Here is a 16096-nt window from a genome sequence, read left to right as displayed (position 1 = left end):
CCCAGCTCTCACTGCTCCTCTTGTTCCTTCTGCACATGGCCAGGAAAGAAGCTCCCATCTCCCCGTTGGAAACCCAGTGACAGGATGAGTCTGCAGTGGACTGCAGTCGCCACCTTCCTCTATGCAGAGGTCTTTGCCGTGTTGCTTCTCTGCATTCCCTTCATCTCTCCCAAAAGGTAGGGCCCATGGAGCGCGCTGGCAGGCAGGCTGCGGGGTGCCCCCGGCCAAGTCCTGCGGCTTGTGTGCAGAACCGGTGGGCCCGGGACCTGGGGCCCTAGGGAAACAGAACCTGTCTGGGCCGGGGGTGGTGGGGCCCGTGGAACGCGCTGGCAGGCAGGCGGCGGGGTGCCCACGGCCAAGTCCTGCAGCTTGTGTGCAGAACCGGTGGGCCCTGGACCTGGGGCCCTAGGGAAACAGGTAGAACCTGTCTGGGCCGGGGGTGGTGGGGCTTGTGCTTCTTACTGTGGCCCTCCATACGGCTCTGCCTTGTCACGTCTCGCAGGGCTCCTTTCCAGTGCGCCCTGCCTTCTTGACAATACCCTAAAGGGAGGAAGATCTAGCCTTGGTGTGTTCTGAGCGTGACTGCCCTCCCGCCGTCCCTGGGTGACGCGGCTGTGTGCTCTCCGGAAGCCTTGCACCATCGGGTCACGTTGCTGACTTGGTGCCTTCTGTCCCAGCTCGTCTCACTGGCCTTGCAGCAGAGCCTCGGGAGCATTACTCAGCCTCTGAAGGATGAAGCCGTGTTCCTTTTCACTGTACACCAGACCTGTCACATGCTGACTGGAAATTAATTTTTAATTACAACATCTGAACACATCTATCTCTATTTAAATTAGAAGCTTTCTTTCGAATAAGGCTAGATTTACACAAATTTTTAAAAATTCTTCTTTATGGAAAAAATTTATTTGAGGGGCGTTGTGGGGTAGCCTTTTAGGTTGCCTCCTGCGATGCTGGAATCCCGTAGCAGCGCTAGTTTGGGTCCCGGCTGCTCCACTTCCTATCCAGCCCCCTGCTAATGTGCCTGGGAAAGCAGCGCAGGATGGCCCAAGTGCTTGGGCCCTTGCCACTCAGGTAGGAGACCTCGTTGGAGTCCCCAGCTCCTGGTTTTGGCCTGGCCCAGCCCAGCCCAGACCATTGTGGCCATTTGGGGAGTGAACCAGTGGACAGATCTTTCTGTCTCTGCCTCAGTAAAACTTAAAGTGACTTGAAGAGCAGAGAGACACAGAGGTTTTCTATCCACTAGTTCTCTTTCCAGATGTCTGCAACAGCTGTGCCTGGGCCAGGCTGAACCCAAGAGCCTGGAACTCAATCAGGGTCTGCCACTGGGTGGCAGGGACCCATCTGTTTGAACCATCACTGCCACTTCCCAGGATGCACATTAGCACGAAGCTGAAATGGAAGTAGAGCAAGGACTTGAACCCAGTTACTCTGACACGGGAGGCAGGCGTCCCAAGGGGTGCCTTAACTACTGTACCAAATGGTTAGCTTCTTCAGATATTTTTCAAAACTTCTAAAGTGAGAAATATAGGCCACTAATCTGAGCCACAAGAAGATGTGCAGCGATTCCTGAGGAATATTTTTGCCCAAAACCAAATCTGCATGCAGTTCAGAGGACCCTCGGAAGTGCAACCTGGGAAGCTGTATGGTACAGGCAACCTGGTTTTTGCATAAAGTAAATTGGAAAAGAAAGAGGGAGAAAGGAAGGGGGATTTAAAGAATAAGAGAGACTTACGGCACTTAACTAATGTCCAAAATAGGACCTCGTTGGGTCTTTTAAAAGAATATTTCTTTTTTTTAAAGGTTTATTTATTTATTTGAAAGGCAGAGTTATAGCGAGAGGGAGAGGGAGGGAGGGAGAGAGAGAGAGAGAGAGAAAGAAACCTTCCGCCTGCTGGTTTACTCCTCACATGGCTGCAACAGCCAGGGCTGAGCCAGGCCAAAGCTAGGAGCTTCATCCAGGTCTCCCGTGTGGGTGCAGGGGCACTTAGGCCATTTTCTACTGCTTCCCAAGGAACATTAGCAGGGAGCTGGATTAGAAGTGGAGCAGCTGGGACTTGAACTGGGTGTCCATATGGGTTGCTAGCAGCAGCTTAACCCGCTGTGTCACAACGCCAGTCCTACAAGACACACATTTTGAGTACTACAAAGGAGAGTACAAATGAAAAGTGGGTTTTCCTCTCTAGAGACCACTAATGTCTAGGCATTCCTATCTGTATACATGCAGCTTTTTTTAAGCACTTTTAAATAGCTACCATACATTGGAGAATTCCAGGTGTCTGAAGCTGACACCATGCCGCGCTCGGGCCATGAGAAGAGTGCAAAGCTGACTCTCTGTGCTGGTCAGGGCCCTGCCCCCCAGGATCATGTGCTTTCCCTTCACAGATGGCAGAAGATTTTCAAGTCTCGCCTGGTGGAGTTGGTCGTGACCTACGGCAACACCTTCTTTGTGGTTCTCATCAGCATTCTCGTGCTCCTGGTCATTGGTGAGTGGGCTGTGTGTGGCCTCTGCTGTTCTGTGCTCTGCCAAGTGGGGCTTCTCGCAGACAGATCAGTGAGGCGCCCCCGTCTTTCTTTTGGGCAAGATGGTGCTGCTGCCAGGCATTTGTGGAGAGAGGTTCCTCCAGCAGGGGTGTGACTATACCAGGCAGTCGTTATCTGCATCCTTATGACAACTGCCTCACATTTCCGAGGTTGCTCCTCAGGTCATTCTAGAAGCAAAGCTAAGACAAGCTAACTGGCTCATGTCTCTGGTCTAAGCAGTACTGCTTTCCAGTCATTTAACCAGCAGCATTCTCCCTCAGTGTCTGAAACAGGTCTTCAAATAAGGGGCTGAGCACCCAAGTAGACAGGGAGCCTTGTGGAAGGAAGTCCTGCCGTGTCTGCTAATGGAAAAGGGCACTGAGCTGACTAGCAGTGTAGCTTGGGGACAAATCCCAGACCTCTCTGGATCTGGGCTGGACTTCAGGTCTTTGCAAGTGCTTCCAGCTCTGCGGTCCTATAAACCTTGGCATTGAGACACACACCTGCAGGGGCTTGAAAGACAAATGGACCAGAGGGCATGCTTGGGTGGGGCTGGAGCCGGTGGTGCTAAGATGTAAGGTGGACATTTCAGGGCAAGGTAGTGGCAGAGTTGTTTGGAGGCAGGAGGAGTCCATAAAACTTGTCTGCCTGTTAGTTGTGCACTGTTTTGCTGTGCTGAGTGATCACTGTGTCCACCTACTCAGACTCCGCAGTGTCAGCTCTGTTGGGACAGGGGTCCTGTCTCATGGTGGTGGTGCTGCTTAGGCTTGGCGTACTCCTCTCCCCCGTCCCGTGTCCTTCGCAGAAATGCAGCGGGGACTGCGGGGGTCAGGGGAGTGTGCAAAGACTGCCTCCCACTCCAGGCCTCCAGCTGCAGCATCAGGCATTTCTCCTTCCTGATGTCTTGAGGCCTGACAGGATATGTTCAGGAAGAACTGCCTCTGAACAGGCCAGGTGCGGCTTGCAGTTCCAGCCACGTAGGATAGTGCCTCGCTGTTCCTGCAATACTTGGCAAGACCCCAAGAGGCCGTTCTTCCCAGTCAGGACTCTTCCCTGAGCAGCTCTGAGCCAGGAGCTCGGGGGGGAGTTGCGTGTTGTCTCTGGGGCTGAGCGCCACGAAAAGCCAGGCTACAGAATTTTTGAACTGTGCCTGTATATTTTTGCTCTTAGGTTCTGATTGGAGGCAAGGACTAGGGAAATGAGGGATTAAGCCAGAGATTATTACCTCAGTGCCTTAGCCTTCCAGTACTGTAACCATCTCTGTTTCCTACCGCAGCTCAATGAGCCAGAGATCCTTTGTAGCTTTGAGTACTTGATAAACCTGTATTCTTTTTTAGGATCAAGGTCCTGCTCAGAAGTTCTAGAGAGACATATGGCTGGAACAGCTGGCTGCTTCCTACCCTGATGTTAAAAAGCAGAATCCAGAGAGAGTCCTCTACAAATAGAAATGGTAGTGAATAGCAAGAGCTAGTTAGTGAAAAGTAGTGGGTGCAACCAGCTGGAGCTACAGCCTGGCCCACCCTTTATGTTCCCTGGGAGAGCCCCAGGACCCATGTACCCAGGAGAAGGCGGTGGATGGGTCTAGGGCGCACCTCCTGGGTATGATGAGGCAGAGCCAGTGCCTCCCAGCCCAGTCTTCTCTTGGCTGTTGACCAAGGTGGGCCTTATGACGATGAGATTCCTCGATGCAGGGGGCAGTGTAAGAAAACAGGACTTTTAATCTTGTTTTCTGATTAGAAAGTAATGCTTAATTGTTTTTGAAAGTTTAGAAATTGAACTTAGACAGTTAAAGTCCCCCATCATCCCATGTCTTACAGGCAGCCATCCCAAATACTTTCTCATGCATTTCCACCGGTGTTCTCTGCTTACATCTCTGTTACCATGTTTACAGTAGTGGGATCATGCACACACGTTTTAGATTGTGCTTTTTTCCCTCTGGTTATAAATTAGACATCGTTGTACAGCAATCTCATTCTTCTTAAAGAGTACATAGTATTCTCATATAGTTGTACCACAATTTAATGCCCTCTTTGTAGATACTCTCACAACATTGCACATTTGTACAAAGGCTTCTGTGGGATAACATCAGAGAGAAGGAGTCACTGAACCTGAGGGTATGAACATCTTGCATTTTATTTTATTTATTTATTTTTTTAATTTTTTGACAGGCAGAGTGGACAGTGAGAGAGAGAGACAGAGAGAAAGGTCTTCCTTTGCCGTTGGTTCACCCTCCAATGGCCGCCGCGGCTGGCGCGCTGCGGCCGGCGCACCGCGCTGATCCGATGGCAGGAGCCAGGAGCCAGGTGCTTTTCCTGGTCTCCCATGGGGTGCAGGGCCCAAGCACCTGGGCCATCCTCCACTGCACTCCCTGGCCACAGCAGAGGGCTGGCCTGGAAGAGGGGCAACCGGGACAGAATCCGGTGCCCCGACCGGGACTAGAACCCAGTGTGCCGGCGCCGCTAGGCGGAGGATTAGCCTAGTGAGCCGCGGCGCCGGCCCGAACATCTTGCATTTTATAACAGGTGTCTTATGTCAGTTAGTGTTCCTGCTTAGAGTATGTGAGGGTGCTTGCTTCATGCTACAGATTTGACAGTAAAGGAAGGTGGATTTTTATGATGCAAGATCAGCTTGAAAACCAAGCCGCCAGGAGAGGTGTTTAGCCTAGCAGTTAAGATGCCAGTATCCCATAGCAGAGTACCTGGATTAGATTCCCGGCTCCAGCCTCTGGCTCCAGCGTCCTGTTAATGCAGACCCTGGCAGGCAGTGATGATTGCTCAAGTCACTGGGTTCCTGTCACTCGTGTGGGAGAACTGGATTGTGCTTTTACCTTCAGCCCTGGCAGTTGTGGGCATTTGGGGAGGTTTGTCTGTCTGTCTCTCAGTTTCTCAAATAAATAAAAGGATAAAAAATGCAACTGGAGGAGACATTTAGTGCAGATGGTAAGATGCCACTTGGGGTGCCCACATCCCGTATTGGGAATGCCTGGGGTCAAATGCTGGCTCTTCTTCCATTTTTAGCTTCCTGCTGATGCACACCCTGGGAGGCAGCAGGTGATGGCTCAAGTATTTGAGTCCCTCACCACCCTCATGGGAGACCTGGGTGGAGACCTAGATGAAGACCTCTGGCTTTGGGCAGCCCCAGCTGTTGTGGGCTTTTGGGGAGTGAGCCAGTGAATGGAGGATCTCTGTTTTTGTGTCCTTCCCCCTTTATTTCTTTCTGTCTCCATGTCTTTGCCTTTTAAATAAATAATTTTTTAAAATAATAAGACCAAGTAGTCTTAAGACCAGAAATTAAGAACCAAATTCTCTGCCATGCCAGTCTTTCCTAAAATGTTCATTTATGAGGGAGCATGTACATGCAGTGCGTGTGCTCTCCTCTCATGGTTCACTCCACAAATACTCGCAACAGGTGGGGCTGGGCCTAAGTCAGGAGCTGGGAACTCAGTCCGGGTCTCCCACCTGGGTGGCAGGGAGTCAACTATTTGAGCTGTTATTAAACTGATGTAAAACTATGTCTCAGGGTCAGGTATTGTGGTACAGTGGGTTGGGCTACCACTGGGACACCCACATCCTGTATCAGAGTGACAGTTTGAGTCCCAGCTGCTCCACTTTTGATCGTGGCTCAAGTACTTGAATTCGTGCCACCCGTGTGGGAGAACTGAATGGAGTTCTGGCTGTTGGCTTCAACCTGGCCTAGCCCTGGGTGTTTCAGGCATCTGAAGAGTGAACCAGCATGGGGAAGATCTTTCTCTCCCCTCCCCTCTCCCTGTCACTCTGCCTTTCAAATAAACTTTTTAAAAGATCATTTATTTATTCAAAGACAGTCTCAGAGCACGAGAACTTCCAACTACTGGTTCACTTCCCAAATGACCACAACGGCCGACTGGGCCAGGCTGAAGCCAGGAACCAGGAGCTTCCACTGGGTTTCCCACATGGGTGCAGGGACCCAGCCACTTGGGTCATCTTCTACTGCTTTCCCAGGCACATTGGCGGGGAGCTGGATCAGAAGTAGGGCAGCTGGAACTCAAACCACACGGTGTTCTCTCTCTGTAACTGCTTTCAAATAAATAAATAATCTTTTAAAAAGTTTATTTGAAAGGCAGAGTGACAGGGAGGGGGGAGGGGAGAGAAAGATCTTCCACATGCTGGTTCACTCTTCAGATGCCTGAAACACCCAGGGCTAGGCCAGGTTGAAGCCAACAGCCAGAACTCCATTCAGTTCTCCCACCTGGGGCTCATATGGGATGGTGGCATCTCAGGCAGCAGCTTAACCCACTGCACCTTAATGCCAGCCCCTCAAATATACTTTGAAAAGAATCTGTCTCTGAGTGAGTAGGGAAAGGCAATAGATATGGTGTGGTTCCATTTCTACTTTATAGACAGTTTAATAGATAGTCTTTTTTTTTTTTAAGCTGCTTGTGAAATGGTGACTCTTTCAGGAGCTTAGAGCGCTCACTTAGTGGTTGTGTGAGTTCTGGTTCTGCAACCTGAACCATGCTAGGCCATGGGAATGCAGCAGCCTAAAGCCCTCGAGCTAAAAGTCGTGTAGCTTGAGGGCGATGGGCAAGAGACAGTTGTTGAAGATAATTTCAGAGATGGGTATGTATGAAAAAGTGAATAACAGGGTAATGTGACCAGAGATAATTTGAAATCAGGCACACAGCATATGTACCGCTGGAGGTGATTGTGTGTGGGATTCTTTACCTTTCCATGTTTCTGATATGGTTGAGCTTCTGATGAGCACGGAAGCCTTTTATGATCAGAATGTAACATGAACAACCGAACCCTTTGTCAGAATTGGCAACCAATGCCCTTGACTCCACCAGGCATCCTGAGCTCTTGGCTTCCAGCAGCTTAGGCCTCCTGAGCTGCCATTTCCGACTTGAGAGAAGCTGGACAAGGTGGGATTGGACAGCAGCAGCAAGGGAAGCACCCCCGTTGCCAGCAGCACTGAAGGTTCCATTCGTGTTTTGAGCTGTAGAGCAGCTTGTGGTCTGGGTAGGATGTGGCAGGCTTCGATATGGGAAAAGCTGGAGGAGAGAGTGAAGGCAGGAGCCTCTGATAAAGCCCCCAGTGAGGATATGGCAGCCGAGGCAGTGGGGTGGGGCAGGATGGGTTGATGGGAAGTGAGGCTGACCTATCTCTTGCTGCCTGCCTGCCTGCCTGCCTGCCTGGTAGAGCCTGGGGTGGCCAGAGTGGCAGGTAAGCACCTGCGTCTCTGTTCCCCCACAGATGCTGTGCGTGAGATTCGGAAGTACGACGATGTGACTGAGAAGGTGAACCTCCAGAACAACCCGGGGGCGATGGAGCACTTCCACATGAAGCTTTTCCGTGCGCAGCGGAATCTCTACATTGCTGGCTTCTCCCTGCTGCTGTCCTTGTGAGTGTGGACGGACCCGCGCGGTGAAGGGAGCTGTGTGGGTCTGACTCCTCAGGACCCGGAGGTCCTGTCCTTAATCAGGGAGATAACACAGGTGCCCCCGACCCCCGAGTCACTGTGGCGAGTGGCAGGGAACTAACTGGAATATCAGAAGACCGGATCTCACCACGTGATCTTGTAGGGCAAACAGATGGCCATCTGGCCCTGTGTTTGCTTGTAAAGTACAGCTGGGACTTTCTCTCCCGTGGGAGAGCATCTTTGGAGCCCTGCTCATCAGGACGCTGACTTGAGAACACAGGGCAGAAGTGGCCCAAATGGGTGGAGACTGCCCCTGTCTCCAGGCCTTCCTAAATGTGGATCTGTAATGGGAGCACCTTGTGCTCCATGACAGCCCAAGTGTTTCTGGTGTTTTTGGCAAGACCAAATTCCTCGACAAGGGCCAGTGGGGTGGCTAGTTGGGCAAGATGAAACCAGAAGAAAGTGCCTATTTGAGTCTAGGGCCCTGTTTTCTCTCTCCTGTTTCACACGAGGGTTCTGATCCGTGGGGCCCTGGCAGAGGGATACACGGAGGCTCAGGCGAGAGGGATTGGAAAGGTGCTTGGTGCGTGGGTCAGCACTAAGAAGACGGCTGACTTAGTCTGTTTGTGCTGTTGTAACAAAATACGAGGCTGGGTAATTGTAAACAATAGAGATGGATTGCAGTATTGCGCCTGGTTTTGGAGGCTGAGAATTCCAAGCGCAAGATGTCTGATGAGGGCTGCGGTCTGCTTCCAAGAGAACTTACTGCTGCGTCCTCCTGAGAAGAGGAACAATGCATGGTGCAAAGAGTGGAAGGGCAAAAGGGGCCAACCTAGTCCCCTCTGGCCCTTTGTAATGCACTGACCCACTTAGGAGGGCAGAGTCCTCCTGAATTAATTGTTCCCCTGAAGACCGCACCTCCAGTGCCATTGCAGTAGGCATTATGCTAAAGCACACGGATGGTGGGGACCGTCAGACCAAAGCACCAACTGAGCGTGTGGATTCTCAGGCCTGGCTCATGGATGAGAATTCCTTCCTGATGTTGTGCCTACAGACTCAAGACGGTGAGCACTTCAGGGATGCTTGCCCTCCGTTTGCCTGGTGCATCCTGCTTCGCTAGCACTAGGACGAATGCCTGTCTGACTTGCAGCTTTCCAGATGATCTTGAACTCTCTGGGTCCAGGTTCAAAAGGGTGGGAGGTAGCACATAGCTTTTCAAGGTAATATGTTTGATCAGAGTTATAATCTGCTACCTTAGTGCCTTCAAATGAGGGAAGTCAGCAAATGAGAAGGCTTACAGGGGTCAAAGACATAGCCTACATTTTTAGGGTTTCAGAAAGCTCCAGAGAAGTACAATTTTGTGGTTTGAGAGTGAAAGAGAAGTAAACCCAGAGGACTGAGTTTCACAAACAGAATTCTCAGTATGACTGCAAGTGAGCCAAATGAAGGAGAGAGACCACAGAGAGGAAGGAAGAGCAGAAACTAGGACTTTTACCAGAGAAGCTTCTAGAACCTTCAGAATAGCTTTGAGGAAGGAAAAACTTGTACTGAACTGTGATTCGCGAGACATGGGAAGAAATGGGGGAGAAGATAGTTCCTCTTTCTGTGTCTGTGTTAGAGGAGATGGAAGGTAGAAGGGCAAGGGCAAAGGAAGCATGGGGATGAGCGAACTGAAATCCCCAGTGGGCAAAGGCGAACTAGAGCGGGTAGCTTGTCTCAGTGTTGTAGTCTCCACTTAGACTTGATGAGATTATGTCCGGGAACTTGAGATCATCTCCAGCTGGACTTGCTGATGATCCTCAAGGAACTGCAGAGTGGGAGAGATGCTGGAAGGCTGCAGCAGGCAAGTATTCTGATTTCCAAAGGGAGGAGAAGATAGGTGAGGGTATGGCTAGGATGGGCCAGCTTGACTTTGACCTCAATCCATGCTCTAGAAAGAATGGCTTGTATGCGTTTAGAAAAGAGAGGGATCACTGGTAAGTGCTGGGAGTTCCTGGAAAAGTTTGTAGTCTGTCTTGTCCATGCCTTCCATAGATTGAGCAGGCACTGATTTTCAGCAAACGTTTGCCAGTCTCCAGGTCTGTTCTTGCAGACCAGAGGCTGAAGTCAACAGGTGCTGGTGCAGCAGTGTACTTAGGTGTGGTCTTAGCTCACAGCAGTGGCTGCTGTGGGGATCAGCTCCATGGCTTCACTCTCCACCTCCGCCTGCTCAGGGTTTGGGTACCCCAGCACGTGGTGAGCAGACACAGGGAGAGATAGTCTCATTGATCAGGCGGACTTGAAGGAGACTGGAGTTCTTGTTGAACTATCTGTAAGTGTGCATTCGTGAGGCTGGGGTGAACAGAAAGGCGAAGGCTTGATAGAGCTGCTGGTGAGCTGACGGTGCCCTTCCTTGCAGGCCAGGCTCTTGCGGTCGGTCAGCTGCTACTTGGAGGGCTATGTGGGGCATGCCTCTGAGAGGGGGTAGCAGACCGCAGGGTGCTCCTGCAGAAGCTAGCACATCAGTGGCCGATGCCTTAGTGTTTGTTCCTCGCAGACTCTGGCTCATAAGCCTTTCTCCTGGCTCCATCCTGCTTCCATGAGCTTGCTTTTGGAAGGACACCTCCAGGTCAGGTACTTCAAGTATTATCTGATTGTGTCAGGAGCCAGTGATCGTCCCCCTTCTTCTGCAGCTGTGGGGTAACTAGGCCACCAGACAAGTGACCATGTGCCACGGGCATTCCCGTTCAGCCAGTCCCCTCCAGGCTAATTCAGCGTAGTAAAATTCACCGTTTTTAGTTTACAGTTCTGAGTTTTTTGACAGTTGTAGAGCCTTTGTTGTCAGATGGTCGGGCGATGCCAGCATAGTCAGGATGCAGAAGTGTTTGAAGTTTCCTTTCTCACCTAAGTCGGTGAATTCCAATACAGGCCATCCTCATTTGCACACTACTGCCATTCCCAGAGTGACTCTCAGAGGTGGGAGAGTGGCAGTAAGCCTGGGCCCACTGCTACAGCCTACTTTCACGGTCGTGATATGTCAGTGTCAAGTCAGCAGTCTAGCCCAGTTGTGTGTTTCCTCTCCCTCTGACAAGTGTGTGGGGCTTTACCTAATTCATTTTTACATGTGCCACACGAGGCAGTGGCTGTCTAACTTCTTGGCCAGGTTCTTCCAGCAGCCCCACACATTTCACTTCTCCTTAGCTGAAGGGAGGGACGCCGTGAGCTGGGTGTCCACTGTCCTGCTATGCCTGCAGTACCCTCCCATGGTTCATCCAGTCACAGGTGGGTCTTGGGCAGCTACTTCTTAAGGAAGGCAGTGAGGATCCCAGCGATCAGTGTGAATCCACTGATTGCCCACAGAGGATCTACTTAGCCATTTCTAGAATTTTGCCCAGAACGTAGAATCCTCCTAGTCTGTTGGGTCCCAGCGTGGCGACCCTGGCCCTTGAGGAGCTTCTCCTGTGGTGTAATGTTACCCACACCTCATATCCACATAACCGCATGGGTCTTGGAGGAAACACTTCAAAGAACACAGCTGTCTGCTCTGTGAGTTCTTAATCAAAAACAAACACCTGCTCATTATAAAATAAACAAAACCTCTTCTGTGGAAAAAAAGAAAAAAACAAAAACACCTCCAAATCATAGTGATGTGTCGGGTGAACTCTCTGTGGTCCTATCCTCAGAGGTAGCTACAGATATAATTGGGATGCTGCTTGAATTTTTCAGTAGTCTTTTTTTTTTTTTTTTTTTTTTTTTTTTGACAGGCAGAGTGGACAGTGAGAGAGAGAGACAGAGAGAGAAAGGTCTTCCTTTGCCGTTGGTTCACCCTCCAATGGCCGCCGCTGCAGCCGGCGCACCGCGCTGATCCTGGCAGGAGCCAGGAGCCAGGTGCTTTTCCTGGTCTCCCATGGGGTGCAGGGCCCAAGCACCTGGGCCATCCTCCACTGCACTCCCTGGCCATAGCAGAGAGCTGGCCTGGAAGAGGGGCAACTGGGACAGAATCCGGCGCCCCAACCGGGACTAGAACCCGGTGTGCCGGCGCCGCAAGGTGGAGGATTAGCCTATTGAGCCACGGCGCCGGCTCAGTAGTCTTTTAAAAAAAAAAGATTGATTTATTTGAAAGGCAGAGTTATAGAGAAGCAGAGGTAGAGGTCTTCCATCCGCTGGTTCACTCCCCAAATAGTCACAACAGCTGGAGCTGAGCTGATCCGAAGCCAAGAGCCTGGAGCTTCTTCCAGATATGCCCTGTAGGTGCAGGGGCTCAAGGACTTGGGCCATCTTCCACTGCTTTCCCAGGCCACAGCAGAGAGCTGGGTTGGAAGAGGAGCAGCCAGGACTCAACCAGCGCCCATATAGAATACTGGCACTGCAGCTGGTGGCTTTACCTGCTACTCCACAGTGCCGGCCCCTCAGTAGTCTTTTTTACATGTACGTGTCACATTTTCCTTACAAATACCGTGTGTATTTTTTGCTGTGCTTTGACTAGCCTTTCTCACCCAACAACCTATCTTAGCAATGCTTTTGAACAACTCATTCTTAATGGCTGTGCAATACTGTTTAGGGAGGGGACTGTCAGTGCTTTAACCAGTACCCTGCTCAGAATTGTGTGAGCTGGTTCGGAGGCTTTCCCATTCAAAATCCAGCACCGCACCTGTGTGCTTTCTAGTCCGCCTTCTCCAAACACTGTGTCTCTTTGTCTTGTTGGAAATGCAGCCTCTCACTGCCCTGGGCCTGCGGGTGAGAACCTGCATGTTGCCAGGTCCTCAGGTGACTGCGCATTAGCAAAACTGCAGCGGCATTGCTCTGACACAGCCCAGAGGTCACTAGCTCACGGCACTGCTGTCTGCGCCACGGAGCTTCCCTGCCCAGCACGGGACTAAGTGTGGACTTGGAGTGGGCCCACTCTCCTCATTTACCTGTGCAGTGATGCTTTCAGAAGCCATGTTATGGTTGCCTTTTGGATCTTTGAAGCATTTTCTTTTTGAAGAACCCTCTTACATCTGTCAACACAGTCTGCCGTAGATAGGTAGTAAATAGGCAAATTCCGATTGTGGGCTAATCCTTGCTTTGTTCTACATGTCCTTTGTGTGCCTCTCCACACTTGTTTGTACATTTTTTTTTAAAAAATGAACCACTGTTGTGCGGCATGCCTGTATGTGAGATAGGTATCTGTCTCTCTTTGCTGGGTCAAGTTCAGGTGTGTTATGAAAACTGTTTTGTGGGGTCCCACTCACACTCTTAGCAAATCTGGGGTTGTTACTGTCTGTAAGAAGGGTGAGTCAGGTAGAGTAGCTGGGGAGAGCAGCGCATAGCACCGCCTGCCCTTAGCATGCTGTGGTGGAGTTGAGGGGCGTGACATGGCACCCTTACATATCTATCCCACATACCCCAGGGACTGCACTTGGGAGGGCTGGCGGCCGAGAAGTCAAGAGCCGGGATGCTGCTGCGTTCTCAGGCTGATACTGCCACATCATTGGCTGGGGGGCTGCAGAAAGGCAGCTCACCCCTCTTGCCTGAGCATTCTGTTTAGTAAGGGCTCAGCTAGACGACCAGATTGCCCTGTGGCCTTGCTGATGTGTATGTGCCTGTTGCGGTGGTCTGTTTTGGTTCTGGTTGAAACCAGTAAGGCCTTTAATCCTGGGCCTTTGTGGGCCTTTGTGCATGGAGAATGGCAGTCCCGGAGTGACAGGGTGACCTGAGCTGCTCAGCTTTGGAGCGGGAACACCAGAGACTGCCTTGTTCTACCCCCTTGCTCCGCGATACGGCTCTTGGTGTTACTGGAACACTTAGCGCCAGGTAGTTGTCTCCAGCCTGCCTCAGGCTCTTGCTCAGATGCTGAGCTGCTTCGTCCTGAGTAGCAGTCACCTGGTGGCTTTTGGTGAATAGGCCCTGGCACCATCAGTGAGCTCAGGTGGTCCTTACTGCGTGTCCTCATTAGTCTTGGGCTTTTGAGTCTAACGACTCTTATCTTGTAGTTCCTCATGTTTGAAGAGCAAGAAGTTCCCTACCAGGACATATTCCTTGTAGAAAGATGAGACTTTAAGTACAAGTGTGAAAGTAATTTCCTGGAGATGCTCCTATAACTGCTGTTGACACTTAGCTTTGTTCTAGGCTTTTCCAGACTTTTCTGTGCATAGTAGCAGCTACTGCTTGTTAGGCATTCTGTGTACCAGGCACATACTATAAATTTTGATAGTATTGTGAAGAAGCAAGTGAGGTTCAGAGAAGTGCAGAAAGCTCTCCAAGTTCCTGGAGCTACTGATGGGGAGAGCTCAGAGTTCAGATTGAGAACCATCTAACCCGAGCACCTGGGGCTTTTCCTTTGTAGACTCCACACACTTCTTTTTTTAAGGTTTATTTATTTTATTTGAAAGACAGAGTTACACACACACACACACACAGGGAGAGAGAGAGAGACAGATCTTCCACCTGCTGATTCATTCCCCAAATGGCTGCAATGGCTGGAGCTGGGCCAGACTGAAGCCAGGAGCTTCTTCCGTGTCTCCCACATGCAGACACCCAAGTACTTGGGCCATCTTCCACTGCTTTCCCAGGTGTAATAGCAGGGAGCTGGATTGAAAGTGGAGCAGCTGGGAAACGAATTGACACCCATATGGGATGGCCTAACCCGCTGCACCGCAGTGCTGGCCCCTCCACACACTTCTTAATGAAACGGCACCAAGCTTGAACTACCTTGTGGTGACTTGCCCTTTCCACTCAGTTGACAATGAATGTTTTTCTAGGACAATTGATCTGTCTCCCCTGTGTTTTTTTGTGTGTCTATTCAGTTCCCTGTTGCTGGGCCACAAGCCTTTTGCCTTGTTTTTCTGGTAAAAACAGTGGGAAACAGTGCTTGAGTGTCATTTTTCATGTGTGCCTCAGCTAGGCCAGCTTTCTTGGGACCTTCTGATCTGTTCAGAGTGTCAGTGCCACCCTTGTTGTTTGTTCCTCACCTGTGATTTGTACATTTCCCTGGGAGGAGCTGACTCGGTTCTTGCACAGGAGCTGGTTGCGGTGGGCAAGAGGAGGAGATAGCTTAGAAGAGGTGGGGGCAGGGTGGAGGGTTTCAGAGTCTGTGGCCACTTCTCCTGGTGGTAGTGAGCCAGGTGTTGCAGTCGTTCTGTGGCAGAGTCAGCAGCAGGGGTAGTGTTTCCAAGGAAGTGGAGCAAAGCTGAATAGCCCAGGCTCAGGGAGACCAAGTCAGAGGTGGGACAGATCCGAGGCACTGGTACAGTCGAATCACTTACTAGGCCCTCCCAGTCGCTGTGTCTGCTCTGTGTACACGTGGTGTGAGGACAGGTCACCTGCTGGGTAGGGCACTCTGGCTGCTGGGGGGGTGAGGGGGCGGCTCCCTCTAGAGCCTTAGGCACAATCGCAGCTTCATACAGGAGAGATGAAGCGGGACAAGCTGCAGTGGCAAGGAAGGGAGTCAGCTTTGCCCACCAGAGGGAGGAACAAAGAAGACAGGGAAAGCAGGGCCGGTAGGACAGCCAGACCCGCCGACCTCATGGCAGCAGGATGGGCCGCAGAGAGGATGAACGGCCCCTGCAGAGCAGTTGGAGAAGGCAAGGGGAAGCCAGATAGAGCGAAGACAGGGGTGCGTTAGCGGACAGGAGTGTGGTGGCAGGAGAAAGGGCTGTGTCCACGAGAGAGCCTGGTGGTGGAACTGGCTCCTCACTTGGCCAGGGTCAGGACATGGAGGAGGTTAGCCTTGAGCAGGCCTTGGAGTTGAAGAAAGGAACCCACCTTTATTTTTCCTTTAATATTTATTTATTTTACTTGAAAGGCAGAGTTAGAGAGGGGGAGAGTTAGAGAGGGAGAGGGAGAGGGAGAGAGAGAGAGAGAGAGAGAGAGAGATATCTTCCATCTGCTGGTTCACTCCCCAAATGGCTGCAATGGCCAAGGCTGGGCTAGTCTGAAGCCAGGAGCCAGGAGCTTCCTCTGGGTCTCCCCGTGGATACAGGGGCCCAAGTAGTTGGGCCATTTTCTGCTGGTTTCCCAGGTGTACTAGCAGGAAGCTGAATCAGATAGAGTATCTACGACTCAAACTTGTGCCCATATGGGATGCCGGCGGCATTGTAGGCAGTGACTTAACCTGTTATGCCGCAGTGCCAGCCCCAGCGGCCCACCCTTAAAGAGAACATCACAGGGGCCAGCACTGTGGTGTAACGGGTAAAGCCGCCGCTGGCAGTACCAGCAT

At 51.3% G+C, this 16096-nt stretch overlaps 1 protein-coding gene across 1 annotated transcript in view; it reads left to right on the top strand.

Annotated features, from left to right (window-relative positions):
• Nucleotides 1-16096, top strand: part of BCAP31 (B cell receptor associated protein 31) — a 33346-nt gene that overhangs the window by 1149 nt on the left and 16101 nt on the right. The window contains exons 2-4 of the mRNA XM_008250320.5: nt 44-176; nt 2383-2483; nt 7752-7899. Of these exons, the coding sequence (XP_008248542.1) occupies nt 85-176; nt 2383-2483; nt 7752-7899 (341 nt within the window). The 5' untranslated portion in view covers nt 44-84. The remainder of the gene's footprint in view (nt 1-43; nt 177-2382; nt 2484-7751; nt 7900-16096) is intronic.

Source organism: Oryctolagus cuniculus, chromosome X, assembly GCF_051225735.1.
Source record: "Oryctolagus cuniculus isolate XC-2025 breed Fujian yellow rabbit chromosome X, ASM5122573v1, whole genome shotgun sequence".
NCBI classification, from domain to species: domain Eukaryota; kingdom Metazoa; phylum Chordata; class Mammalia; order Lagomorpha; family Leporidae; genus Oryctolagus; species Oryctolagus cuniculus.
The sequence above is the reverse complement of the archived record's forward strand: the minus strand, read 5'-3'. Positions and strand labels throughout refer to the sequence as shown.